Source organism: Grus americana, chromosome Z, assembly GCF_028858705.1.
Source record: "Grus americana isolate bGruAme1 chromosome Z, bGruAme1.mat, whole genome shotgun sequence".
Classification (NCBI taxonomy): domain Eukaryota; kingdom Metazoa; phylum Chordata; class Aves; order Gruiformes; family Gruidae; genus Grus; species Grus americana.
The window spans coordinates 10,649,448-10,676,589 of record NC_072891.1 but is presented as its reverse complement, the minus strand read 5'-3'; the positions used below and the strand labels follow the sequence as shown (position 1 = coordinate 10,676,589).

Sequence of the window (27,142 nt, the reverse complement as noted above, 5' to 3'; positions counted from 1 at the left end):
CCGCCACCTGCAGCAGCCCAGCAAATTGTTCATAAGGCAGATATCAAACTGTCATGGTTCGGAGACTGGCATTTAAAATGAACCAGCACAGATTTCAGGTCATTATAAAATGTTAAGCAATAAACACCAATGTTCAGGAGCTGCTGTCTCTGTACAGCAGGATGGGGTAGACTGCTGGGGGCTCTCAGTGGCCTTAACGCCAATTGTCCCCATTTGCAAATTCAAACCTAAGTGAGAGGCCACTTTTAGTGGTGGCCGACAGAGAAGAGTGGAAAGGCACGCAGGAGCAGCTTTCTAAACTCTCTCAGATACTGCTGATGGGCTCTGTGCCCCCAGAAGGTTTTTATGCAAAGTCTAACAGATGTATCAATGAACTCTGGATATGCTGCCCAAGTCATCTTTTCACTCACATATGTCCATACAAGCAGAAAAAGGCAAACCTGGTTCCTGTGTGGCTGAAGGAACTAGTTAATCTCAGTAGGTGGGTTTCATCAAAATGCCAAAAGAGCATAACCTGAAAGAGCAATAGCTCTAGTAATGTAAAAGTGGCCTGTGAGCACCTGTGTAGGAAACAACCCCCGCAAAGCCACTGACAAAAGGGGTTTAAATTTATCAGCTTGACTTTGCACTGAAACCGACCATTGCGCTGACAGTCACCTCATCTGTGAATCAGTAGCCAAGGGATATGAGTGAGCAACAGTGTCCCGAGGTGCCTGATGCACATCTTTAGGCTTGGAGCCCACCAGAGCACCCTACGATGGGATGGGAGCTGCAGCAGGATAGAGGTGAGGGCTCAGACCCTGCAGGGACAAACCAAAGTCTTCCAGGTCAGCTTTATTCCCTAAAAGCAGCTGCTAGGGGAGAGAAGTGCCAGTGCACAGAGCGCCTGGTGGCTGGGGAAGGAGAAGGAAGGATAGCCCAACTGGCACAACATGGAGGCAGCACTGATTCCAGGGACTTTGCTCATCTACCCCATTGAGCTTTGACATGCCACCAGCTCATGTTTTAAAGCAGACGTAAGTCTGCCCAGCAGTGCACATCAATCTCAAAGATTCAGCAGGGAACAAGAGCCTTTTAGTTTTTGTAGCAGAAGAAAATTAATAGTTTTACTGGAAAACAACCACTTATGCTATGAATGTAATTTTAAAGCCATTTTAAGAAAGCCCCTGCCCACTTCAGCCTATTCAAAGGTCCTTCTGGGTGAATGGCAAAGGGACCTGCACTCATTTAGTGTTTTCACGTCCCAGCAGTTGCCTCATCCATAGTGCAGAGAGCCAGGAGATGCCTTGTCCCAGTGCTGCAGAGCTAGTGGTAGCCCCATAAGGCATGGGCGAACGCCATGGGCTCCTTCAGAAGGGTAGGAGGAGAGACTTGGATGCAGCAGGGACATCTGTAGCCATGAGTGTTCACAGTGCTGACTGCCCTGGGCAAAAGCATCGACTGATGTTGAGACGTCTGCCAGCACCCCTGATTCATGTGCTACAAGGACAGGCAGGATTAGGTCCAACTTACCCAGTGAAATATTTGCAAACCTGGAAGGTTTAGCAAGCTGCTTATCTGCATAATCATTCATGCCTTTAAAGACAGAGAATGGCTTTTGCTGCCAATCAATCCTAAATGGGTAGCAAGTCTCTGCAAATTGCTTTATGAACACACACATATGCCAGCACTAAACAAGTGTTTCTCTCCTAGCTGGGAAACGATGGGCACCAGGACAGCAGGCATTTCTTCGGCACCTTATCCTGTGAGATATAACAGGAACCTGGGCTTCAAGACTTCTCATACAAAACAGTTGTTCAGTAAAATACATTTATATAAGCAAGAAATGGCACACTCACTTCCTGAGCAGCACAAAGCATTAGCTAATTTCCTGAAGGTTTGGGTCATTTCAGGTAGTTCACATCTTGAAAGGTCAACAGTTTCAGTAATGGGAAAAAGCCCTGGAGCATATGTCTGAGCAGCTCTCTCTGCAGAGTGCACACTTGGATGGCATTTATCTTGAGGCTATCAATATTTACTAAAGATGGCTATAACATCACCTTGCCCTTGCTGCATTAGTCATGAAGGACACAGACCACAAAAACATGTGAAGAAATGGACTTGTACTTAGTGCACTCTCCTTAGTAGACTTGTACTTAGTGCAAGCCTATCGTAAAACCCCTGGGATCCACCTCCTCACACAAGGACATTTCATAGTGCCACAGGGTTAGAAGGTAATTTGGGTTGGAAGAGACCCCTAGAAGTCTCTGCTCCAACCTCCTGCCCAAAGCAGGGTCAGCTCTGAGGTCAGTGTGGACACAGATGGCACAACCTCCATGCACAGTGATGGCACAACCTCTCTGGGCAAGCTGTTCCATTACTGACTGCCTTCACAGTGAAAGTTTTTCCTTATATCCAGTCCAAACCTCTCACTTCAACTCATTTCAGCTGTTGTGTCTCATTTTCCCTTCATGCACTGCTGTGAAGAGCTTGGCTCTAATTCCTTGATGACCTCTTTGTAGGCACTGGCAGGCTGCTGCTGGGTTCCTTCTTCAGACTGAACAAGCCCAGCTTGACCACCCATTACAGCCATTGCGTGGGGCAGCTGTGGCCCACAGCCTGGGATCCGGCTGTCTGGGGACATTTATGATGTGGGTGTCTTTGGCTTTTTTAACAGGGGTAACAATTCATGCATAAATTCAGCACAAGAAAGCATCTGCATGCCCAGAGTGAGCCAGATGTGGAGGTCTGCAGCATTGCCCCTGTACAGTGCAACCTGCCAACACCATTTGCTTACTTTCCTTCAGTAAGGAAAAGAAGAAAATTTCAGGTATGATTCCTGCTTTTACATGTTTCAAATTTTCTTTTCTCTTTAAGTGTAAGTTTGAGATGGGCTTCAAGCAAACTCCCATAGCCAAATCCTGCTGCATGCCACAGGGATTGAATTCCACCCCTCTCCGTTCCTCTGCCCTCTGTCCTTACAATAATCTGACTGACATGTCCAGATTTCCTGCACCCTGAAAGTAGGAGTCCAGGCATCCAAATCCATCTCCACTTTTTTTTTTTTTATTTCCAAAGCAGGTCTCTCATCCCAGCTAGCTTTTTCTTCATGTCAGGCTTTTCCCATTTACAACCTAAACTAAACTAGGTGTTCTCTAACCTCATTTTATTTCAGTGCTAATCACATCAGTATCTGCACCCAGGTCCCTGCAGGAGATGGCCTGGAGGGACCACAGAGCTGCTGCCAGCCAACTGAGCTGCAGGACTCATGATCCAATAATGGATCTCTCCACTTGTCTGTTTTAGGAACCATTGTGGAGTCTTCAAGGAACGTAAGTGTCATCTGAAATGCAATCACAGAGCAAAACTGCAGTGGACTTAGCACACTGATTGAAACCAAAGCTGAATGGTCTATAGCAACCACTCTGAGCACATCCAGCAGAGACTTGCTTCCATAAAAGCAGCTGGCTGTCCAGTTCTTTTAAAATCAGGCCACTTATTTAGGCACCTAGTTATAGAATTGGGAGGTTTTTTTCCCAGGTGGTGTTGGCACGGATCTGCATGTCTCAATGATAATTTTATTTTATTTCAATTTTCATTGCAAATCATTTATGCTCATTCTGAAATAAAATGGCCATCAGGCAGAGCAGGAGACTAAGGAAATTATCCAGAACATGATAAAGAGCAATAGTAGCAGTTAGTATCCACTGCACCAGCAGCAGAACGCATATACTCAGGTTATTCATGAAAAGGTGGTGCTGTCCAAAGCAGATGCCCAGATGCCAACACACACATTTTATCATAATGCCCCTCATATTTATAGCTTTTCTTAAATCTTCACCTCCTGGATTCATGGGGGTTGAGAGATTTTTAGATTCTAAAATGCCCCAATGTCCAAGTCAATCTTCGGTCTTAGGGGGCTGACACATACATTTTGGACATATACCATCAGTTTGAATACGGAAATGTGTTTTTCAAAATATGCCAGGTATCCCTTTAAGGCTGCAATTAAGGCCCGATTTAAAACCACCTCCAGGCAACCTTCAAGTTTTGCAGGTATAATTATGTGCGGATGTAAAGCTACAGGCTGTTTATGAACAGGAGACTTTTAATGTTTCATTTTCTGGCTGCATGTCCTGTAGTTTTGTGTATCCTGTTAATGTAGGGGGTTTTTTTCCCAGCATTAATGGATACTGCCCTTTGCAAGGCACTCAGTTATTCCCAAGAAGTGCACTTTGCTACAAAGTGGAATAAGTCCAGGAACAAAAAGGCTATAAACAACTATTTATTCCACTTTCAGTGTAGATCCAGAAAGTTCTGTTGAAAATAAAAACTTAACCATGTCTCAGACACACCATGCTGCAACCAACATGGTTAGTGGCTAAACACAGAGGCCCAGAATTTCTCTCAGCATCAGTCCTGGCCAGCCTACTGCAATGGGAAGGCAGGTCTTGCCTGACCTTTCCTGCTAGGCAGCCCAGTTCTGGACCGCTCCTGATTAACGGCCAGTCTTCTCGTAGTTTGGGATTAAAGGCATAAAGTAGAGTTAGATCCTACTAGATTAGGATCTAATTAGGATTACTGGATTAGATCCAAGGTAGGATAGCCAAGGTGAGATACACTTGGGTGCAGTGCTGTCAAGTCAGACAGTCTTCTGTCTTATCCATAGCCTCAGAAAAACTCCAGGCCCTTGGATGCTGCAGCTAATGTGACTTTGCAACAACACAACTAGAGTCACTGCAGCAGTGGCTAGGACAAGTTAGGGGTGGGAGGGAAAGATCCCATTGCACAAACTCTTGCCAAGTCCATAGGAGCTTCTCTGCAGCAGGTAAAGTTCTGACAAAGAACCTGGCCCCAGTAAGTAGCACAAAGCCTCCCTAGAGATGAGCTATTACTGCAGAAACTTGAACACATGAATAAGAAATGCAAGTACACCCAGTGTTTACCCTCCATGTGCTCATGCTGCCTGGGGTGCATCACTGCCTGCAGACATCTACATCCTCTTCCTGACAGTTAGGTGCCGGGACACAGCTGGGCTATTGCAGTTCTCTGCACTGCTCACCCCAAAACTCAATCGAAGCTGTGAATGTCAGCAGGACCCTTGCCAGGTTTGGGGGCACACATAACTTTACTTGTGGAAAACAAGTCAGAGGATGTCTAACACTGAATGCATACATTTCATTCATGCAAGTCCTTAATTTGGTATATAGGAGAATGGGGACAGACAGATCCATGAACAAAGGGCCCAATCCTGACCCTGCCTGTGAGGGAAAAAGTCCAACACTGCTTTCTGTAGGCTGTGGCACCCTGAGCTTCCCAGGGAGGCCAGGTACCCCAGTGAAGAGATTTCTATTGCTTAGCTTGGGAGAGACAAATCCACAGACTGAGCCAGTGTATCAGTGAAATGAATATTTTACTATAACATAAAGGTTAAACTGCAATAAAGTTGCCAAGGCATCAATTCAACAATAGAGATATATAAAGGCCATCTTTTTGCTAGAGTAATCTGGCCAAACTGCACAGACTTTCCAATTTATACCAGCAAAACATACAGACCATGGTGACAGAGCAATGTGGTCTTACAGTACAAAACCAGTGCTGATGGATAGCTACATGCCCTGGCTACTTGCCAGGCCCAAATTAACCATCTGAGCTACTAGGATGGATGGCTAGGGGCAAAAATATAACTGCCATCATCTCAATATTAGGACTGGTCTAAGTACTTCATTATCAAATCATTACTCTTGGAAACAGTCTCACACAGTGGGAAAATGTTGATTTTATTTAATTGGAGCAAAGTTCTATTGGCTGACCCTGGGCATATTACTATAATTGATTTTTTAATATCAATATAAGTATATAACCACTTTATTCTATTGCTTCTCTATACCTTGGAGATTCAGAACCAATGCCTTGATGTCAATTTGTACTAGGGGTGCTCTGATCTGGAGTGTCATCTTTCTGTCCCCAGGGATGCACTGGTTAATAAGCTGATTTCACAGAGAAGGAGTTAAGTGGTTTTCTCCTGGCATGTGCAAGCTGGACACCTGTGCTGATGTGGTCAACACAAGAGCAAGCAGGGACTTGCATGCATGTGCAACACCTACGTTAATGCAGCAGGAGTAGCATTGAGAAAGAGTCAGCAAATCATGCATAGGGTTATCTACGCCGAGGGCAGGAAAGCACAGGAAAAAGCAGCCTGTTTTCCGAACCCTGCTTTCCTCTGTCCTTTGAGTACCTCCATCCCTGGAGTAGGAGGAGCCAACTAGGACTGCAGGGAGGTTTGGCTTGCTTATGCTAGAGGTTGGGGGCGGAGGGGTTGGCCCCCAGAAAGCACCTGGCCTTAGAGGAGAGGGCTGTGGGGGATCTGCAGCTCCCCAACATCCTTGGCCAGGATTGGGCTGACCCATCCCCACACTTAACCCTAATCTCCCTTGACCTTCTCTCCACTCAAATCAGAGCAGTGTTGCTCCCAGCCTCTCACCTTGCCATCAGTGGTGACCGCAGCAAAGACTGTGGAGGAGTAAGGGGACCATGCAACATCCCCTACAGCAGAATTCAGGTCATAAACAAACATCGGAGCCCTGTAAAAAAAAAGACACAGGGAGAAGAACACATTTAAACACATGCAGCTCTAGAAGTGAAGCATTAAGCTATCAACACTTCGATGCTGCAGCCTGTGTTGTTCAAGGCCAGCTAGGGAAGTGGGAGATGGGTTATTTCCCTGTGTCAAATAACAGCCAGGGTCTGATCCAAAGGCAAAGCAAAGCTGAGCATCAGCCCAAATGGGTTGGGATTGGTCCTGCTGTGATAAGAAGAAAGGTAGCATGTTTTTTTTCTTTCTGAAAGCGTTTTGAAAGCTTCCCCCCAACACATACAGCAAGATGCAGTCTCTCTGGTTAATAATCATACAGGAAAAAGTGATTTTTCCCTCTCTGTACTTCTGACAACAACATTGAATTTTAGAGGAATATTGGCAACAGGAAATATTTGACTCTGACTGATATACAACAAAATCAATTTCCTGATTGAAACCAGACATTCCTCAACCACTAACCCTGAACTTCATTATGTATTTTTAAATGTTTGTTTGTTTGTTTGTTTTTTTTCTCTCTGGCTCTTAGGAGGTGTCTGGCCGCTTAGGCCATAAGCCAGCCCCTGACACTTCTCTATAGCATTGCTCCAAAAGAATAACCCTGCCACAGTAGCTCCTGCAATTAGCAATATCAACACCTAAGAGGGAAACTGAGACTGAGGTATGAGCAGAGTCGACATGTGCAGCTGGCATTTCAGGCTGGACCTCCCTGACCATGCCAGAACCCAGCAGGACCTACTTGATGGTGTGATCCCAGATCTTGACTGTCCAGTCAGAGCTGCAGGAAATGAAGACTTTCAAGTGGTAGGGATTCCAGCTGACTGAGTCCACAGCCATGTGATGGGCTTCAAACACATCCAGAAACTGGCTTGAATAGCATTTTGAACACTGCAATGGAAAGAACTAGTCAGTAATCAGAGCTAGACCTTCTTATGGAGCTCATATTCCTGCAGAAAGATGCCTGTGAATACTTGTATGGCCTCCCAGGCTCTTCTGGGCTGGCTGGGAAGAGGCAGCTGGTACCCAGAGGTGCTACAGAAACTAAGTAATTTAGCACAGTATGTTTCACCCCATTTGCAGACAACACCAAGCTCCTCTCTGCAATACACAGAGGTAGGAATTGAAGTTGTCTGGTTGGATTTACTGCCAGAGCCAGGCACCAGAGCCCATTCTCCACTGCAGGAGCTCCATTGCTTTCCTGCCAGATCGGTCTCCTGCTGTGCCTCTGCAAAAGGCTCTTGGGAAAGGCAGGGGAAAACAGCTCTTGTGTTGCTCATAAGCACACAGCAGCATGTGCATTTGAAGTGCCATAATTAAAACCTCCAGTAAGAGTGCTCTCAGCAGAAGAATGACCTATCAGACCCTTTTGCTGTAAGGACTTTGGGAACATGCCAAAAGTCCCTTCCCTGCCATCACCCTGCAACAGCCTGCTCTGAGATCCTGCCCCATCACATGGCTCTGCAGCTCTTTCTCTTGTGCCACTTGTAATTTCACAGAGGGTGTGAGAACCACAAGAGGTTGGTCAGCACTCAGGCATGTCCCCAGTGAGCAGGTGGACCACCCTGCACCCCAGCCAGCAGCAGCCTGTCCACAGGGCAAACCCTGCATATGTGTGCAAGGGTCAGGCCAGCAGCATCACAGCTCTGGGTACTACTGAATGGCAAATGGAGGATGTGTACAAGAGCTGGAAAACATTTGGGAGCCTTGGAAAAGTCACTTTGTGTGTGACCTTATGAAGGGAGGGAGAAATGACAATCTGCTGGTCTGCACGAGCAGAATATGAGACTCAATCCAGATCCTATCATTTCTGTGTACACAGAAAAACAAGGTTATCCTCCCCAAACCTCGAGGGGACTGGAGGCTTCCTTTGATAGCAACAAGCACCTCATCTCACAAGTAACGTCCTCTTGGCTGTGTTCTCACACACAAGCTGTATCCACACAGCAGGGTGGGGTTGGTTTCAGTATTTTCTGTTGGTCTGCCTTGGTACTGTCACTACAAGGACTTTTCAGCACCTTTCATTACTCCCTAATGAATGCAGCAACACATCATTTGCCTGAGCAGCAGGATTGCTAAAGAATTACATGACTTTAATTCTTGCAAACTAAAGCTCTAACTAATCATGAGGCTTAACTGTTTATTACACATGACAGTCACTGTCTGGGCACTCAGATCTGTTTTCTTGCCAATGCGCTTGTGCACTGGTGCAGGTACCAGGTTGAGGGTGCTAAACTATTCACACAGCAGCAGCTCCTGTATCCCTGGGAGGTTTGGTATGGTAGGAAATGGAAACAAGTGGCTCATGTGCCACTGAGATTTACTGACAGTGTCTGTAGGTTGCTAATAGTTTGGCGCATACTATGTCTATGAGTTACTGTCCCTGTGTGTAATTATGGTACTGAAATCTCCTTTAATGGCATGTTTCATAACTATACTTCATAATTCTTAATGTTCAGCCACTAGGATAATTGGCACTTGGCTTATTTTGAAATTCACTTTGCTGGGAACAGACAGAATGGGTCACGAGTAATTAACACAAGAGAGAAGCTGCTTTGTCTGTCTGTTCTTCCAAGTATGTGGATTGAAGGTCCCTAATACCTGAGGACTTTGATAAGTGAGATCCTATCCAGATTTGTCTGCATCCAATGGAACTGTAATGCTCAGTGCTCTGTTTTTAAACCCTTGTTGGGGTTAAGCCCTTGATCAGTGCAGGTCTCTGGACACTGGTATGGGAGGCTTGTCATGCATTGGGATGAGCTGATCCACAGCACTGACTTTGCAGTCTGCAAGTCCAGCCCAGAGCTGAGCCCCAGGCCCCAACAGGAAAGGGATCTGTGGTTTTCCTATGAAATCTGCAGCAAAAGGCGTTCTGTAGGGCAAATGCCTGGCCATGTTCCCTGTGAGAAATGAACCCTGTGTGCCTGGTTTAGCCCAAAGCCACACACTGTACTCTGGCACTGCCTGCCAGCCCCACACCACGTTCACCCCAACTTTTGGTATTGTCTCTGATGTGCGAGACAGGATCATGTTCTTCCCAAGCTGCATTTTGAAGAAACACCACAAACTTGAGAAAAAGCTCAGAAAGAAGTATTATTTTAACAAATAAAAGAGTTTCTGAGCTAACTAGAACTGCTGGCAAAGTCTTCCCCTACTATTCACTTTAAAAACCCTAGAGTTATTAGACACATGTCAGCATGAAAACAAAACCACTGGAAAATGTGACACCTAACTCCTGACAAGACAGCTTTGAAGAGGATGAGTAGATTCAGGGAGCAGGCATTTGTGCAGCCTGTCTGATCTTCTAGAGCACTGCTTCAATTTGCTGAGAGTGTTGTTCTGCTATTTAAATGGTGGTAGATGTGTGTGAACAGTAAATGGCATTTTTATGATGGAACAGGAAAGCAAGAATGTGCCTATGGCAATACAGGAAACCAGTAAGAAGATGACTGGTGGCAGGGCTACAAAGCATAGGGGAGGAATACTGAGAGGAAAGGAGAATTCCAAGGACACAAAACTTATGAATAATCTTCATTAACAGCACTTCAGTTTACACTAGATGTTAGCCTGACACAAAACTCCTCTGCATCCATAGTAAATGGAAGGTTATTAGTGTCCTTATAATGTAGAGGGTTTCTTTAGTTCACTGACAGAAACATTGAGGCTCTAGTCAATACAGAAATGCAAAAAAAGAATCTTTTTTTCAAAGGAGGTTTGTATCTGGCAACAGAAAGAGTACTGCCCAACACTGTCACTCCCAGGCATATCAGGACACCCAGCTGCTCTTCAGAAACCACTGACACAAATGTGTCCCGTGTTGTTGTGGACAGCTGTTAACTGCAACACCAGAGGGTCTCCTTGGTTTTTGCTTGGTGTCCTCTTGTGGAGATCTGTTACAGAAAAGCTAAGATTTGTAGAAAGGCTTATGAATGGAAACAGAGGCATGTGAATGCATTGGGAGAAACAACAGGAAATGGTAAAAGAAAGAACTTCTGTTAATTGATGGCAAATGCAGTCAGTCAAGTGACAAGATAACCGGACAGAACAAATAGAAGCCCCAAAGATAAGGTGGCGAGAAGATGAAGAACAGAACTCAAGCCATAAAATATCAAGACAAGGAAAACAACTTTGCCTAAGACAAAGCAAGACTAGACACTGAGGCAAACAATCTCTCTGTTACTAAAGGGTCACTGGAAGTCAGAGTCTGTACAGAAATCAGTTTGTCATCATCATTTAAGGAAAACTCAAGAGATGTGATAAGGACCCATCAGCCAGCATCCTTTGTCACCTGTATAATGACAAGAAATCCTGTCCTGATCACACAGATACAAATGTCCTCGTGCTTAGCAGGAGAGAAAGAGTATGAGTGAAATTAGTTTTGTTTAAAATCAGAATCACCTTTTCCTTCTATACAGTCTAGCACTGAGTTTTATTATATTCATTTGTTACACTCAAACTGCCTAAGACTGAAAAAAACCCCCTCTGTTACATGAATATGTTCAAATCTCATCACAATTTTTCTGTTGAAGCCCTGTTTATTAAGAAGTAATTCTGACCAAAGAATTGAAGCCACAATAATGTTTCAATATGAATCTCAGAGATCATACTTCTTGATACCAAAGATGTACAATTCCTAAACATCAAATAAGGTATGCAAAGTGGCAGTTTTGCATTAGAGAATCATATTAATGCAGAAACAGTTTGTCCTCTACGTAAAAGGGCAACAGATAGGTCTGTGTGTAATTAAGATAATGATTTCTTGGCTTCAGAAAAACTATTAACTAAGCCATTTTTTAAAATTCACAGTAATTGTTCTGCAGCTAAAGAATGAACATATTATCATGCTATTTGTGGGCATGCCTGGTCTCTGAAAAAACGCATCTCTGAAATTCACTTTTCAATTTATTTAATAAATAATCTAAAATTCGTCCCATGTGGAGAGCAGCCCAAGTTTGATCCCTGACTCACACAGCGTGTAAGGACTCTGTCCCTCTCACTCAACGTGCAGTAGCAAGGGCAAGCGCAGCACAGAGACTCGAGAAGTTCACTCCTGCTCAGCACAGCTGCAGGACCCGAGAGCTGCTCAAATGGCTGCGGGACTGTCACTGTCCTCAGCATCCGAGCGGAGCAAGGCTCTGGGAGGCAGTCCACAGGAAGCTCCAGTAATGGTTTCAGAAGTGCAGTGTTTCAATAAAGGGTGTGATGAAGATATGTGGAAATCCTTCAGAAATGTGTGGAGTAGTAGTTGATCCCAAAACTTTTGAAACTGCTTGTAGCAAACTCTTGGGGAACACTAAGGGTGCAAGCACTCTTCCCCCTGTTTTTGTGGATGCTATGGAAGTCTGCTTGTGCTAGACCCAAGATTTCTCTTCCCTGTGTTAGCTTATACACTCTCATGGAAGATTGCCTCTTCCTGCCCATGGGAACACCTGAGCTTTGTAGAGCAGTATTGCAATGTGAGAGTGGTCCCACTTTTTGCTAAGGCTCACCAATGCAGGAATGTTTTGTTGCTTACCGGTAACCCTGAAATCAGCCTTAGAACCAATAAAAAAGAGAGCTCATATAACAGGACAGTAACTCTCTGCATTTGTCCACCCAAGAAGTGGTTAAAATATCTATGTGGCTTCATGGCTGGTATCACTCCTTATGTTAAAACCCCATCATAGTCCTAGTTTCACTGAAGATCATCCAAGCCAGGAACACCTACAGCTTTTTCAATGCAAATGCTGCCAAATTCTATTCCTATTCCGTCCTCCTCCATGAAGGATTTCCTTTGCTGTGTAACTTAGCCAGGACACCAGCCTGAACATTTCTCCTAAAGGGTAACTGATGGCCCCCACCTCACACTGACATCCACTGTCATGCTTGCTGACCATCCATCACTCACCTAAGCACAGAGGAAGTTAAAACATGTGGTTCCTTACTGTCTTTTGATCAGGACTAGACAGAACAGTACCCAAACAATGTGGAGTACAATAACCAAGGTACCAACTCTTGTGGGCAACCAGCCAACTTAGAACATGACTGAACAGACAGTTTGTATCCTGAAAGCATCAACAAAAATCCAGTGTACCTACCTCACTGCCCATCATCCATCAGCCCAGCCCTCTCCACTTCTCCCATCTCCCTTCTGCACCCATCTTGTCCAATGAAAGTGAGGACTACTTAGAAATTCTCCCTAGATACTGGCTGTCAGAGGGAGAGATTTCATTCAGCATTGTCCCTCTGGAAGGGATACATATTAGTTAAGTTTGTCTCATCTAAATTATTGATATTGATTTCAGAATATGATCTCATTTGGGTTCTTTTTCTGTTTTGTTTCCCTTTTGCAGTCAGGACATGGGGAAGGAGCTTACAGCATCCTCTAGGGTTTTCTCTGCACATCGGCCTCCTGCTGATGGTTCAACCCTCAACCTGAAGGGCTGTGGCTACAATACTAACAAAGTCCCAAAGCCACCTCAGAGGAATGCTATGCAAACAAAAGTTATATGAGTAAGAAGCTACAGGCTTTATTTTCAAGGCTAAATACAGCAGAGCTCAAAAGTTCCTATTTTTAGCTTGATTTCTTAAGAAAAAACAACATCTGTGTCCTGCTGTCTGCTTTTCTCCTCCCAAATAACTTTTGACCTCACTGGTAATTTCATCCAAAGCTAGCTGCACGTGGGACTTGGCAATATTAAGGTCTTACACATTCTGTAAAAAGGGATAGCTGTAGAGTGCAAACATCTGGGCAGTGCCTCCAGCCCAGGAAGGGCAAGCAGAGCTTGGCTGCTGCCCTCACCAAATGGGTGGAGCTGGCTGGCTGACAGGTCCCAGCTGGTGCTGGGCACCAAAGATGTCAGGCTGCAGAAGGGCACTGGAGAGGAGGTAACCATCACTGTTTGCAGGAATCAAGGGTTATATCATGGAGGTGGGATCACTGAGTAGGGAACAGCATGGGGGTGATCAGAGGGAGGAAGTATTAGAGTAGATAGGAACTGGAGATAGGAGTGCAAGGAGAAAGTGGGACTGGGGAAAGGATCTGGGATATAAGTGTGGAAGGGAAGGGCTGCGTGACACCAATCCATAGGAAACAAGGCTTCATTAGCCTCACTGCTTATGAGATAACAGGTCTAAAAAGGAAGAGAGATGAGCTTTTTCTTGCCATTTCTCCATAGCTTTGAGGACAGAGGATCAATGCCTTTTAACTTCTGCTCTGATCATAGTGCCTCACTTGCACAGCTGCAATCGGCAAAGCATTCTGGGATGCAGTTTGCATGAAAAACGATTCTGCAAAATAAGGTCTTAATTGGGTCTGTGTGGAGAGCTCCCTGTGACCCTCTGTGGCTCTGTGCTGGTTTCAGGCTCACCACAGGGATCTGAGGGCAGGACCAGGCTCTGAAGTTGTACTTTGTTACTGCCTGAGCAAGCAGTTAAGATGATGAACCTGAAAGACAAGCATGGGTCAGAGGATGTAAAACAAGGGACAAAGAAACCATTCTTACCTTATAGATCCTTCCCTCTTCAGTTCCAACGAGAAACAAATAGTCTATCTTTTTATGAAAATCAAATGAAGTCCCGCAGCCTGTTAACAGAAAAGGTGCGTCAGACAGAGAATTGGTTCATCTGGCCAGCACACACTCCCTGCCTATGGTACGCACACGCTGCCAGCATTTTCAGAAGTGATTTATTAGCCAGAAGTTCCCAAAAGAAATTAGAGCTACCCCTTCTGCAAACACTTTGCAAGCTGTGGCTGTCCCCAAGACCTGCAATTTGAAAAGCCAACACAGAGGAAGGGAAAAGGGAACTGGAAGAATTGGAAGTGAACTGGAAGAACAGATTGGCCTGGGATTCACTTTGGTAAGAATTTAAAATGCCTAGTGCAAATTTAAGCGTCACGAGGACCAGTCCTGCCTCCTATTGGGGAAGAATTGGGGAAGATCTTTTCTGCTTATTTAGTATTCACAGAAATATAAATTGTTTCACATGCATAAAAGCCCAGAGAGGTAACACCACATTTTACCTCCTTATGCCATTTTCATCCTTAGCTCAGGAGTCATTTAGCAGCCTCACTTCAGTAAAGCTAACGGCAAAGGATGTGATCTGGGAAGAAATCTTCTGCCAGGCACAGAAGGATCCTCTTAACTTCAAATGCCCCAAATTGAGCAACATTGTGAACTGTGTTTAAAACAAGTGTCAACCACAACAGGATGTGACTCCTTGAGCTTTTGTGGCTTCTGCTGCTGAGGCAGATACAACACCATTGAAGAAAGCCAGTTCACATAGTGGTGAAAGAAAACTTCAGTCCTTGAGCAGAAGATGGGATCTCTGCTGAGTGCCAGAGCAAGTCAGGGCCGCTGACCAGCAGGGACACACGCAATAATCATCAGACGACAAACAGGAACAAGCAGACAAGGCTCAGAAGCACATAGTTATAGAGAACTTTCTGCAAAGGCAGCTGTCTTAAACGTTATGTCTTAAACATTAACAAAATGTAGTCCTCAAAGGAATTGTTAAGGTTGTTTCAGCCCTGTAATACTGTCTGTGTTTTTAACATTTAAATAGATCGTTAAATATTCAAGACAAGTCTTTGAAAATCCATTTCCCAGTAACAGTAACAAATAATCCAAAAGCCCCTGGGAGTTCTGCAGTGTACTGCTTTAGCTGGTCTCTCGCAGCCTTTGTGGCCATGCAAACCTTCTCACAAACAAACTGTTTGGCAGTTACTAGCCTAGAAACACAGCAATCCTTAAATGCTGAGCAAGTGTCTTCTCCAAACCCAGGCCACACCTTCAGAACCAAAAGCAGGTACAGTAGGATGATTAGGGGATTCATCAAGGCTATCTCTGTAGCCCAGGACCTCTAGAGCTGAGTCACCCCATCCAATTTCAAACACAGGATGGTCAGGATGAGGGGATTCAGCCTACAAGGACTACACTGTCTCCACCTTGTACGGAGGAAGCCTAACATAGTAGCTCAGAATAGATGATGTTCTTTTAGAGAGCCAAAATCCAATCAGGCACATCCCACCACTGGCCGGATGAGCTGTGCACCCAGGAAAGGGCAAAGGTTGCTTTTCATCTTGATTTGGCCAGTCTAGGTTAATTTCTGGTAGGAAGAACAAAACTGACTTAGTTTTGACAGAGGCAGATAATGCCTGTGCCTGTCCGCATCAGGATATCCCAATAAAAATGGATATTTTTTGAATTAATGTTCATCTTTTTCTGCAAGTAAAGACAAGATGTAACCAGCAAAAATTCACTCAATTAGTGACTATTGCTCCAGACAGACTTTGCCCTACTACATGATGGAAGAAAGGAGGTGTAACCCTTCTTTAGCACCTTTCCATCTCAACACCCCACTCCCAACTTAATTCACCAGAATGACTGATTAGAGGTTTTGTGTCAGTAATTAATTAGCATGGCAAGGACTTGGGCTCCTACCAAGCATTTGCAGCTGCAGCCCCTCTGGCCCTTGCATCGTTGTTCCCTCTACTGACAGCTTGATGACATCTGTATGAACCAGCTCATTCTGCAGGCAGAGGAGATTCCACATGAATAACAGGCTTTAGCACAACAATACAAAGACATTCAGTACTTTGAAATGGCAAATTTTATGGAGGAATTTTAAAAAGCTGTCCAAAAGTTGCTTAATGTTTCATGCTCACAGTTGGCAACTTGCTAACTTGCTGTTTTACATAAAACCTCCAGGAAACTGATGCTTTGGTGCACTGGAACTGAGAGCCACTGATATGTCACCCAGACACATGCAGCTGTTTCGAGTTCAACATTTTTGAATGGAGGTTGACACTGTCAGCTTAAATCCTTGTGTTAAATGAAATCACCCTGTGTGGTTTAAGATGGGAATTGCATATTATCATGGAGTTGTCAGGATTAAAAGGAGCGCTGGGGCAGGGGACATCATAGCAGGGGTCTACTACAGGCCGTCTGACCAGGAAGACCGAGCAGATCAGGCCCTCTATAGGCAGATAGGAGCAGCCTCACGCTCACAAGCCCTGGTCCTTATGGGGGACTTCAGCCACCCCGACATCTGTTGGAGGGACAACGCAGCAGGGCACAAGCAATCCAGGAAGTTCCTGGAATGTGTTGATGACAACTTTCTCCTCCAAGTGATAGAGGAGCCCACGAGGAGAGGTGCCATGCTGGATCTTATTCTCACCAATAAGGAGGGCCTGGTAGGGGACATCAAGCTCAAGGGCAGCCTTGGCTGCAGTGACCACGAAATGGTGGAATTCAGGATCCTCAGAGCAGTGAGGAGGGCACACAGCAAGCTCACTACCCTGGACTTCAGGAGAGCAGACTTTGGCCTCTTCAGGGATCTGCTTGGTAGGATATCATGGGACAAAGCCCTGGAAGGAAGAGGGGCCCAAGACAGCTGGCTAATATTCAAGGGTCACCTCCTCCAAGCTCAGGAGCGATGCAGCCCAACAAAGAGGAAGTCAAGCAAATCCACCAAGAGGCCCCCATGGATGAACAAGGTGCTCCTGGGCAAAGTCAAACAAAAAAAGGAAGCCTACAGAGGGTGGAAGCAAGGGCAGGTAGCGAGGGAAAATGTGGGTCCCCTCCGGAATTAAACGGGTGACCTGGTTACCCAGGATATGGAGAAGGCTGAGGTACTCAACGACTTCTTTACCTCAGTCTTCACTGGCAAATGCTTGAGCCACACTGCCCAGGTCACAGAAGGCAGGGACTGGGAGAATGCAGAACTGCCCACTGTAGGAGAAGATCAGGTTCGAGAATATCTAAGGAACCTGAAGGTGCACAAGTCCACAGGACCTGATGAGAGGCATCCACGGGTCTTGAGGGAACTGGCAGATGAAGTGGCCAGGCCACTTGCCATCATCTTTGAGAAGTCCTGGCAGTCTGGCGAAGTTCCCACCGACTGGAAGAGGGGAAACATAACCCCCATTTTTAACAAGGGTAAAAAGGAAGACCCAGGGAACTACAGGCCGGTCAGTCTCACCTCTGTGCCTGGCAAGATTATGGAGCAGACCCTCCTGGAGACTATGCTCAGGCACATGGAAAACAAGGAGGTGATTGGTGACAGCCAACACGGCTTCACTAAGGGCAAATAGTGCCTGACAAACTTGGTGACCTTCTATGATGGGGTTACAGCATCGGTGGATAAGGGAAGGGCAGCTGACGTCATCTACCTGGACTTGTGCAAGGCATTTGACACTGTCCCGCATGACATCCTTGTCTCTAAATTGGAGAGACATGGATTCGATGGATGGACCACTCGGTGGATAAGGAATTGGCTGGATGGTCGCACTCAAGGAGTTGTGGTCAATGGCTCAATGTCCAAGTGGAGAATGGTGACGAGTGGCATCCCTCAGGGGTCAGTACTGGGACCGGCACTGTTCAACATCTTTGTTGGCGACATGGACAATGGGATCGAGTGCACGCTCAGCAAGTTTGCCAATGACACCAAACTGTGTGGTGTGGTCGACATGTTGTAGGGAAGGGAGGCCATCCAGAGGGACCTTGACAGGCTGGAGAGGTGAGCCTGGGCAAACCACATGAAGTTCAACAAGGCCAAGTGCAAGGTCCTGCATGTGGGTTGGCACAATCCCAAGCACAACTACAGGCTGGGTGAGGAATGGATTGAAAGCAGCCCCGAGGAGAAGGACTTGGGGGTGTTGATTGATGAGAAGCTCAACATGAGCTGGCAGTGTGCACTTGCAGCCCAGAAAGCCAACCATGTCCTGGGCTGTATCAAAAGAGGTGTGACCAGCAGGTCGAGGGAGGTGATCCTGCCCCTCTACTCTGCTCTTGTGAGACCCCACCTGGAGTACTGCATCCAGCTCTGGGGGCCCAGAGACATGGAGCTGTTGGAGCGAGTCCAGAGGAGGCCATGAAGCTGATCAGAGGGCTGGAGCACCTCTCCTGTGAAGACAGGCTGAGAGAGTTGGGGTTGTTCAGCCTGGAGAAGAGAAGGCTCTGGGGAGACCTAATTGTGGCTTTCCAGTACCTGAAGGGGCCTACAGGAAAGCTGGAGAGGGACTGTTTATCAGGGAGCTGTAGTGACAGGACAAGGGGGAATGGGTTCAAGCTGAAGGAGGGTCGATTTAGATTAGCTGTTAGAAAGAAATTCTTTACTGTGAGGGTGGTGAGGTACTGGAACAGGTTGCCCAGAGAGGTTGTGGATGCCCCATCCCTGGAACTATTTAAGGCCAGGCTGGATGAGGCTTTGAGCAATGTGGTCTAGTGGAGGGTGTCCCTGCCCGCAGCAGCGGGGTTGGAACTAGGTGATCTTTAAGGTCCCTTCCAACCCAAACCATTCTATGATTCTATGATTCTATGATTCTATGATTCTACGACTAAAGCCCGCACAAATGGATAGTAACTTATCACCTTGCCAATCTTTGCTTCCTACCATTTTCCTATTATCCCCAGAGCGGCCTCAGTTCCCAATACTCACAACCTCACGGGCTCTGAGATTCAAATAACAACAACATCTAGCAAGCAGCTCACCCAAGGCAAAAGTGCCCAATGTTGCTGTTAATCAGCTGAGCTCTAAAGAGTTCTCAGTGCAGGCCATGACACTGCTGTGCTAGGTGCTGTACAAAGTCAGGGCAAAAAGGCTGTGTCCCAAAGAATTTACAGTCAAGCTGGGAGACAGACAACAGATGAAAATAGACACAATGTGGGTGAGTATGGGAAAATGAAGAGAGGGCAAAGATCCATTCTTAGGCTAGCTTTGGGAATTAAAATACCACTGCAGAATGGAGTTGGTTGTGAATATAAGAATACCCTGGGGCTGATAAAAAGAACAAAGAACTAAAGATTAAATTAGTCAGCAGTGTGGGCTGAGGACTGGATGTTTTCATGAATCTGCAGATTTCCCACTGGAGCACTGTAAGAACAAAACATAACCTCTTAGCTCAGTGAATCAAGCTTTAGTTGAAGCTTCTCTAAGCTCAGAGCAGAACTCAGGTGGAAATGATTCTGCCTGGCAAAGTCAATCCCAGGGAAATGTATGTCAGGGAATGTGGGAGAAGACCTTGTGAGCATCTGTTCAGTAGTGCAGTTCAGGGGCAGACAGTGTTCTGTAAGACATTTTAATCATATTTTCGGAGTACAAATTTACAGATGGATCAAGAAAGGTCAAAACCCATAAAATAATGTACTTTCTTCTTCACTAATATGCACTGCTGCACACCCATGTGCCCTGGCCTATTGATGACAGTAACTGTTCTCTGAGAGAGGAGCAAGAAGCAGGACAGACTCCTGCAGCCTGCAGAGTCCAACCTTCTGTTAGTGACTCTTCTTTCAGCATGTGGGTTACATCAAGTCAGATTCAGTGGGTAAAGGCAGGAGTGATGCTAAGAAAGAGGCCATATATGCTGGTGTGTGTGTGCAAGAATTGGAAAGAGCAGTGTCCAGAGCATCCAGGAACAGAGCATATTCCACATGCCGCTCACTGCCCATCCAAACAGGAGTGCTGATGGGCTGCTGAGAGTGCAGTCAGGACATGCTGAGCAGGCACTTGTCTCTGCTCAGGCTCCCAGGTCTGCCTGTTCTCCAGAGAGCATCTACCATGTCCAAGCCATGGCTGGTGGTCACATGAGTCTGGTCTGAAAAGCAGCTTTGGAACCACCCACAGCTGATCGTGTTGATATACCCTGTGTGTCTAGCATAGGTCAGACGCATGATCTGGGCACGCCCAGAGATGTGTTAGCACACTTACTCTCTGTTGTAGTAGAAAGGCAAACCACACGAGATCTCTCTTAGCACACACCTTTCTGCAGCCTTTCTCTGAAGATGCCTCCCAGCATCTCCACCTGGCCAAGGCCTCTGTGGATAGCTTCTGTAGCCTCTCACCTTCACAAAGGATCTTACTTGCACAGACTTCCCTGTCGTGCTGCTTTTGTTTTGTACCCAGCTTTGCAGTCTGGAAAATGCATCTGCTCCTGGGGCTGTTTGTCACCAGAGCCATTCACATATTCCTCTGGGTAAACAGACTGTCGACAGTTTGGCCTTCCAGGAATACTGAACAATAATATGTTGCTTCTCCCTAGCAATTGTAAAGCACTTTGTAAGCATTAGTGAATTAGGCCTTGCAGCTGCCTGTTTCCCTTTAGTTGTTATGAGGCTCAAGTGATGAAGGAGGACCAGAGCTGTTCAGTAATTTAGCTCTAGGTCACGTAGGAAGGGTACACTATGACTTCTAATCAAATCTGGGATTGCCGAGGATCAGCCTGAGAAGCAGTGCCAGACTGCATCCCAACCAATTCCTTGACGTGGCTCTTCTTTTTGATAGGCAACATGTGCACCCAAGGTGGGACAGTAGAGGTCTCCAGCTGCAGAAGTCCTGCATCATTCCTCGCTGTTTTACATCTTCATGATGACCCAAAACCAAGCCAAGACAACAGCCTAAGTACACACAGCTCACGTGAAGTTTGTCCGAAGTAATTGTGCCTATTTCTAATAGAGACTACCAATATATTTGAAGAAGCTTTACTTCTGGATAGTCCTGTCAAAAAGGACATTTCATTTATTTCCTATTTGCACTATGGATTTGCAGAATAGAAGGCCTCTGGAGTCTCTTAAATTTTATTCTAAATAAAACCCAGAGATAGATCTTTTGTAAAACTGGAATTCAAGCAGATTGTCCATTTCTCCTTGCTGGGTACAAAACCATAGATGATAACAAAATGCTCTTTTCATTCTGTTTCTTGCTTTCCCTGTTGAATGTCCATCCAAAAAAAGAAACCAGACAACATCTAAAACTTTGCTGTTTTCCACCCCTGCCTGCTAAGTACATAACGGCTCTGGCAATTTCAGAGGTAACTTCACCTCAAAAAAATCTTAAAACACTGCTTTTCACATGGGTGTGGCCAAGTTTATAACAGAAATGCAATGAATAAGTAGAAATTACATACTAAGCAGAATACAGGTCTTAGAAGTCACACTAAGGATGCTTCAATAGGTATATCCTACATGCTCAATGAACAGGAAAAAAAACAGCTTAGGACATGGGAACACAGTTAAGCACAGATGAATCACAGACATGTTGCAAAAGACCCTCTATCAGGTGACTTCCCATCAGAGTCCATCTGCAGCCTCTTAGGTTGTCCCAGTTGTGGCATTTCTCTGAACTAAGAGGCTTAACCCAGTGTTTCTTGCATCCTAAGTGAAGCAGGCTGAGCACACTCAGTTACTGAGGCTCAGCTGATAGGTATAACCTGCCAAGTTACCTCAGTTGGATGTTTAGCTGTAGGGGTGTATTAACCACTTCAGTATAAGTTTTTGGGGCATTTCTATAGAGGGGATAAAACAGGAGCTGAGTGCTGGGACAATGATAGCCTGTCCCTGTCCAGGGAGCTCTCAGAGCTCTTTTGGGAGAAGGACTTGGGACACACTTGCAGGAGGGATTTTTGTATCTAAAGCGGTATGTATGACCCTGGAGGAGTTTATAAAAAATAAGTTAATAATCAATGCCATCTGCATGCACCTACCATGTTCATTAGAAGAGGCTCCCATTCCTGAAGTGAACATGAGACTAAGATTTACATATAATGTTAGACATGAATCCCTGCCCATGGCAGCAAGGCCTAAAATTTTCAGAACAGACAAGCCTTGAGTAGCTTGGTGTAACAGGTTGAAAAAATGAGTCTCCAAGGATGTAAAGAAATTTCTTTGCTTGCTGGGAATAATGGGACAGCTGCTTCAAACTCATATTTAGGGCAATTCAATTATTTTTTAAGTAAAAGATTTTGAAATCTTCAAAATGTAGAATCAAACAGCCAACAGAAAAAATGCATGTTGAGATTCAGAGGCATAAATCTAAGGGACATTTAGGGACATTAATGATAAGTTTCCATCAACATGTGTACTCCAAAAGAAAAAGTGATCAAAGGCAGGGCATGCAAACAAGTTAGCAGACATTGTCTTGGGTGTGAGCTGGCAATGTCATGGCAGGGGAAACCCTCTGCCTGTCTCATTGCATGTTGCCATCCCACTGCAAATGCAAGCTTACTCTACGCTGCTTTGGCAACAAGGGGCGAAATTTGCACCTTCCCTCTCCCATTCTGAATTGCAATCTGTAGGGGAGCATTTAGGGGGTGAGAGTCTTGAAGCTGGCGAAGAAAGCAGATTATTCTGCTATGTATCTGGGTGACCCTCCTGGGACAAAGAAAGTTTCCGAGCAAGGACCAGTCTTGAATTCCTGCAGCTACAAAGCAGGAAAATGATCTCTCTTAGGCCCATGGGGTGCTACAGGTGCAGGCAGGAGGAAAGGTCCTGAGCAAGAAGTAGCTGTTTCTGCTCATTTCAAAATGTAATGCGGAGCCCCAGACCCGGCTGTTACTGCACTGCACCTGCGATCTTTTGCTGCCACTTCTTCTCAAACCTGGCTCATTATAAATAAAAACAAAACTAATGCACCATTGAACTTTGGAGGCAATTGGTTATAATTTGTCTGGGAAAAAAAAATTGCCACCTACTGTTTACCTTAACTAAAGTCCATGAAACAATTCGCCCATCTGAAGAGACAGAGAAGAAATTCAAATTGTTGTCCATGTCATCCTTCTGCCACTTGACCTTAAAAGAAGAAGACAGTCTCAGTCAGCATGGGGAACTCAGCATCAGCAGGACAGAGTTCCATGCCCTCAGCAGGGTCTTCTGAAATCCTTCTTGAAGAGCACCTGGTTTCTACCCCAGAGGCTTGCTGGTGCATAGCATGTGAGAACACCCTTACCTCCATAGGCAGTTTCAGAAGTGCCCCCAGCATTCCTGTCACTCATTTTCCTGCAGAGATGCTCCAGAGAGGGGAAAAAGCCCCATGCTTGGAACTCTGCACCCACCCACGGCGATCTCCCCCAGCAGTGACAGGAGCATTGCCATCAAGGATAGGCTTTGTGAGGTGTCTGAGCTATGCAGCGCTCTGCACTGTGGTACAACACTAGCCCAGAGATCCCTAGGCTCCAAATAACACCAGCAGTGCCACAGAAAGGTCCTCAAGACACCTGAGTACATCACTCTCAATGACCCTGCACAAACTAACCCCTTCCCATTTGGCTAATTACTCCAAGTGCAGTGCCATATGGCTACCCCTTCAGCCAGACAACCTCAAATTAGCTTTCTGTCCTTATGTGGGGTGCAGACAAGCCCTTGCAGGCAATGTGTGACACGGGTCCTTGGGGCACTTCTGTTTCCGGGAGATGAAAACATCTCCATTAAAATTCAAATTCTGCCTACACCTTCAGAGCATCTGTCTGCCTGGTAAGGAGATTTGCCTTTTGACTGTGACAGCTCTGCAGGAGAGATTAGAACTTAGATAAATGGCTTACAGTTTAGAAGAGACATTTCAGTTAGACCAAAAGCATTAAGAATGCTCGATCTTCAGATCTGGGAATTCAATCAGACTGAAGGGAAAAGGATGACTTGTCACTGGGCCTGTCAGCACACACTCCTGTGGGCATCTGTCAGTTCAGGATGGGGACAAGCACTTCAGCAGGTTCTGCTGAGGTTTTCAAAGGTATATCTGATCCTGTCCAAGCAGTGCAGCAGATACAATTCCCTAAACATCCTCCCATAAACATGATAAATGGGCATGATTATCCTAGAGCTTACCAAATACTCTATCTATCACCAGCTATTTATCTGGTACTTATTCCAGAAAACAAGCAGCATTCCCAATACTTTAATTACACAGATTGGGTATTCTGATGGTACTTCCTTGAGAAAAACAGTGTTAATTCTGTTTTGTAAAATTGTTTATACTGTGTAGTTCTGTGGAGCATAAAAATTCAGCAAGAGACTCAGCAAAGAGAAATTAATCCTCTAGTGAACAGGTATCCCACCTAGAACACACTATTCTGGGGAATAAAAAATAACACCTAAAAGGAATCCATCTGAGAATACATCAAAATGCCAGTTTCATGTCCGTAAGGTGCAACTCAAGTGTTGCCACCACAGAAGTGGCATATACCTTTGAACATCCTTGCGTAGGAGAAATTGTAAATCTCCAAGTGGAACCATTTCTGCTATCTGGCATTACAGGAATGGTGCAATTCAATACAGCCCAGAATAAAATGGCTAACTATAAAAAGACAGGTTCAACGGCACATATGGAGAACAGTGATTTCCAAGGCTGGCCATCGTGCACAAAATGTGCTGGATATATCTATTCCAGGAACATCTCCCTGGGATCATGAGCTACTGCTGACAATGACGGTCACCAGCAGCTGCTTCAGATGAAGGGTTTGGAGTAGTAAGGAGTTTTAATTCAAAGTGAGAAACACAGAGTTCAGGGAAACTGATTACAAACACATGCCCAATGTGTCTCATACTGGGCACAGAAAAAGGGTCAAACCAGAGCTTTTCAAAATGCCACACTAAAATTGTCTGACAATAACATGTTTTTATTTGTATGTCCAACCCAATTCTCCTCTAACTCATGTTCTTCCTCTTCAATCTACTTTCCGAAATACTTGGAAAAAACAGTCACACTTTCCAGACAGCCTCTATGGCAAACTGACTTCGCTTGAGGTAGGGGAAGCTATTCCTTGAGACAGTATCTCCTATGAAAACACTGTGCAAAGGTTTTGCCATTTAAACCTGGGAGCAGTTAGCACAAGTGACTCAGATGTCCTCTACTGGAACAGGACTACACTGTAAGAAAAGGGACTCTCCAGTATCTGAAACCTGCAGCCTGAACCCAGCAATGCCCTGAGCTGCACGTGGAAGACAAATGCAGATGACACATTCCTGTACTGCAGTCAGTGTGGGTCTGAGCCATCCTGAAGACTAGAGACACCATCCAGGTTGCTTACACAATGCACACGTGAGTATCAGAGCTGGTCCGGACGCTCTCTGAAGGGAGAGTCTCAGCTTGCCCTCTATCAGGGTATATGTAGAGGTGCTCGTTAGTGAGCTCCGCTTGAGCTTGCAGGGGCAGCTGCAGCTGAGTTGCCAGCTCTGCCCTGGCCAAGTCCAGTGTAGACATTTTGCACCCGAGCTAGAGCCAAGTGACAGCCCACCACACCAGTGGAAGGCACATGGATAAAGGCTCACTGGCCAGAGTCCACACCGATCACCCTGTGCAGACACAGCCCCTGACTCCTCATGTCTATGCTAATACAACGTGTTGCAGGAACCTCGTCTGGAGGTGACCAACAACATAAGCACTATCATGAGCTCATGTTTTTTATCCCCAAGCCAATTCCTTTCAGCATTCCTCAAGCAAAGAGCTTTTCCCCAGGGTTTGCCCACTCCAGATACCCTCTCCATGATGGAGATTTATTCAAGTTTTCTACCATCGGTACTCAGTTAGGTGTCACAACTACTTCTCTTCATCCGTTGCACAGACAGGTGGAGTCATCAGCCCTAAAAAGCAAGTAAGATGATTTGCTTGGGGTACTCTTGCTCCTACATTCAAGCAGTCAACAGTACCTGAGGTTAGGTACGTATTGTAGACAGCTTGAATACAGTCCTTCAAGGACATCAGGATTTGCCCTCACATGACTGTCAGCAGCTCTCAGAGACGTCAGCAGCTCTCAGTGACGTCAGCTTGAATTTCAGAAAACAGAAATTGGCACTTAACACTTGTAATTTTACTTCAACACCTCTGACACCTTAATAGAGTTTGTGATCTTTTCTCCTGATCTCTGAATACTATAAATGCTTATTAATTAGCCTTCATTATACTGCAATAAAATCTGGCATCTGCTCAGAACTGGCCTTTTCTCTGCTCCCAGAGGCCTGTGAACATGGTACAATCTCCTGTCATTTGCAGTATCCATGCTGTGCAGGGTGGGGCATTTGATGAGAGAACCAGGCAATTGTGTGCATAGTGGCATGAAGTTAAGTCTTTCCTGAAGTATGTGATAATCAGCCCAGGATTTTGGCTTCATGAGACAATTTACAGCTAAAGTTCAATTATGATACAATAAGAGTAAAGAACCCCATGAGAAAGGTAAAGTGTGTGTAAATAGCAGAAAGGAGACAAGTAAACACAGAGCAGCAAGTAATTTGCTGTGCCTGATCATGATGGGACCTGTAATAAAATCAAGGATATGCTGCTATTTTTTCAGTGTCATCTTTAACCTGACTATTTTTGCAGTGCAAAATTAGTGTGTGAAACTCACTGCTCTGAGAAGAGTCTACCAGTTTTTAATCTCTTTTCTAAAGCCTGTTTATTTATAAAGAAGGTGACACTATTCAAACCCATATTTGTTCATAGAAAAACAAAGATTAAAACCTGCATGTTCACTACTATGTACAGCAGGTTAGCAGGGCAATAATCCATTAATTCTTAGCAAGGGAATAATATCATCTTTGTCTATGGTAGCTGGCAATGGCTCCTGTCCAGCAGTAAATTAGACCATTTATCCAATCTGATTTGAGAATTCCCATGTTTCTGATGTCATTCCTACAAAAGAAATAATGCTTGATCAGTGTTCATGGCACGGAGGCTGTTAGTCACTCGCACTGACAAAATACAATTGGTCAAAAGCATACTGGCTATAAGGCTGACTTGAGCGCTTTGCAGGCAGCTGCAGGCAGGATCTGCCTGCCTTTCTTGTAAGGTGACACCTGCTACTGCCAACACAGATCCCTCCAGCTG

General features: G+C 45.3%; 1 protein-coding gene across 3 annotated transcripts in view; it reads right to left on the bottom strand.

Annotated features, from left to right (window-relative positions):
- The window catches only part of DNAI1 (dynein axonemal intermediate chain 1), a 157,361-nt gene that overhangs the window by 37,896 nt on the left and 92,323 nt on the right, over positions 1–27,142 (bottom strand). For 2 of the 3 annotated variants that reach the window (XM_054810416.1, XM_054810417.1), the window contains 5 exons: positions 23,026–23,115; positions 15,994–16,081; positions 14,056–14,135; positions 7,314–7,462; positions 6,464–6,563 (listed from right to left, as the gene is read on the bottom strand). In XM_054810416.1, coding sequence (XP_054666391.1) covers positions 6,464–6,563; positions 7,314–7,462; positions 14,056–14,135; positions 15,994–16,081; positions 23,026–23,115 — 507 coding nt within the window. The remainder of the gene's footprint in view (positions 1–6,463; positions 6,564–7,313; positions 7,463–14,055; positions 14,136–15,993; positions 16,082–23,025; positions 23,116–27,142) is intronic. The other variant, XM_054810418.1, reaches the window with a different exon arrangement.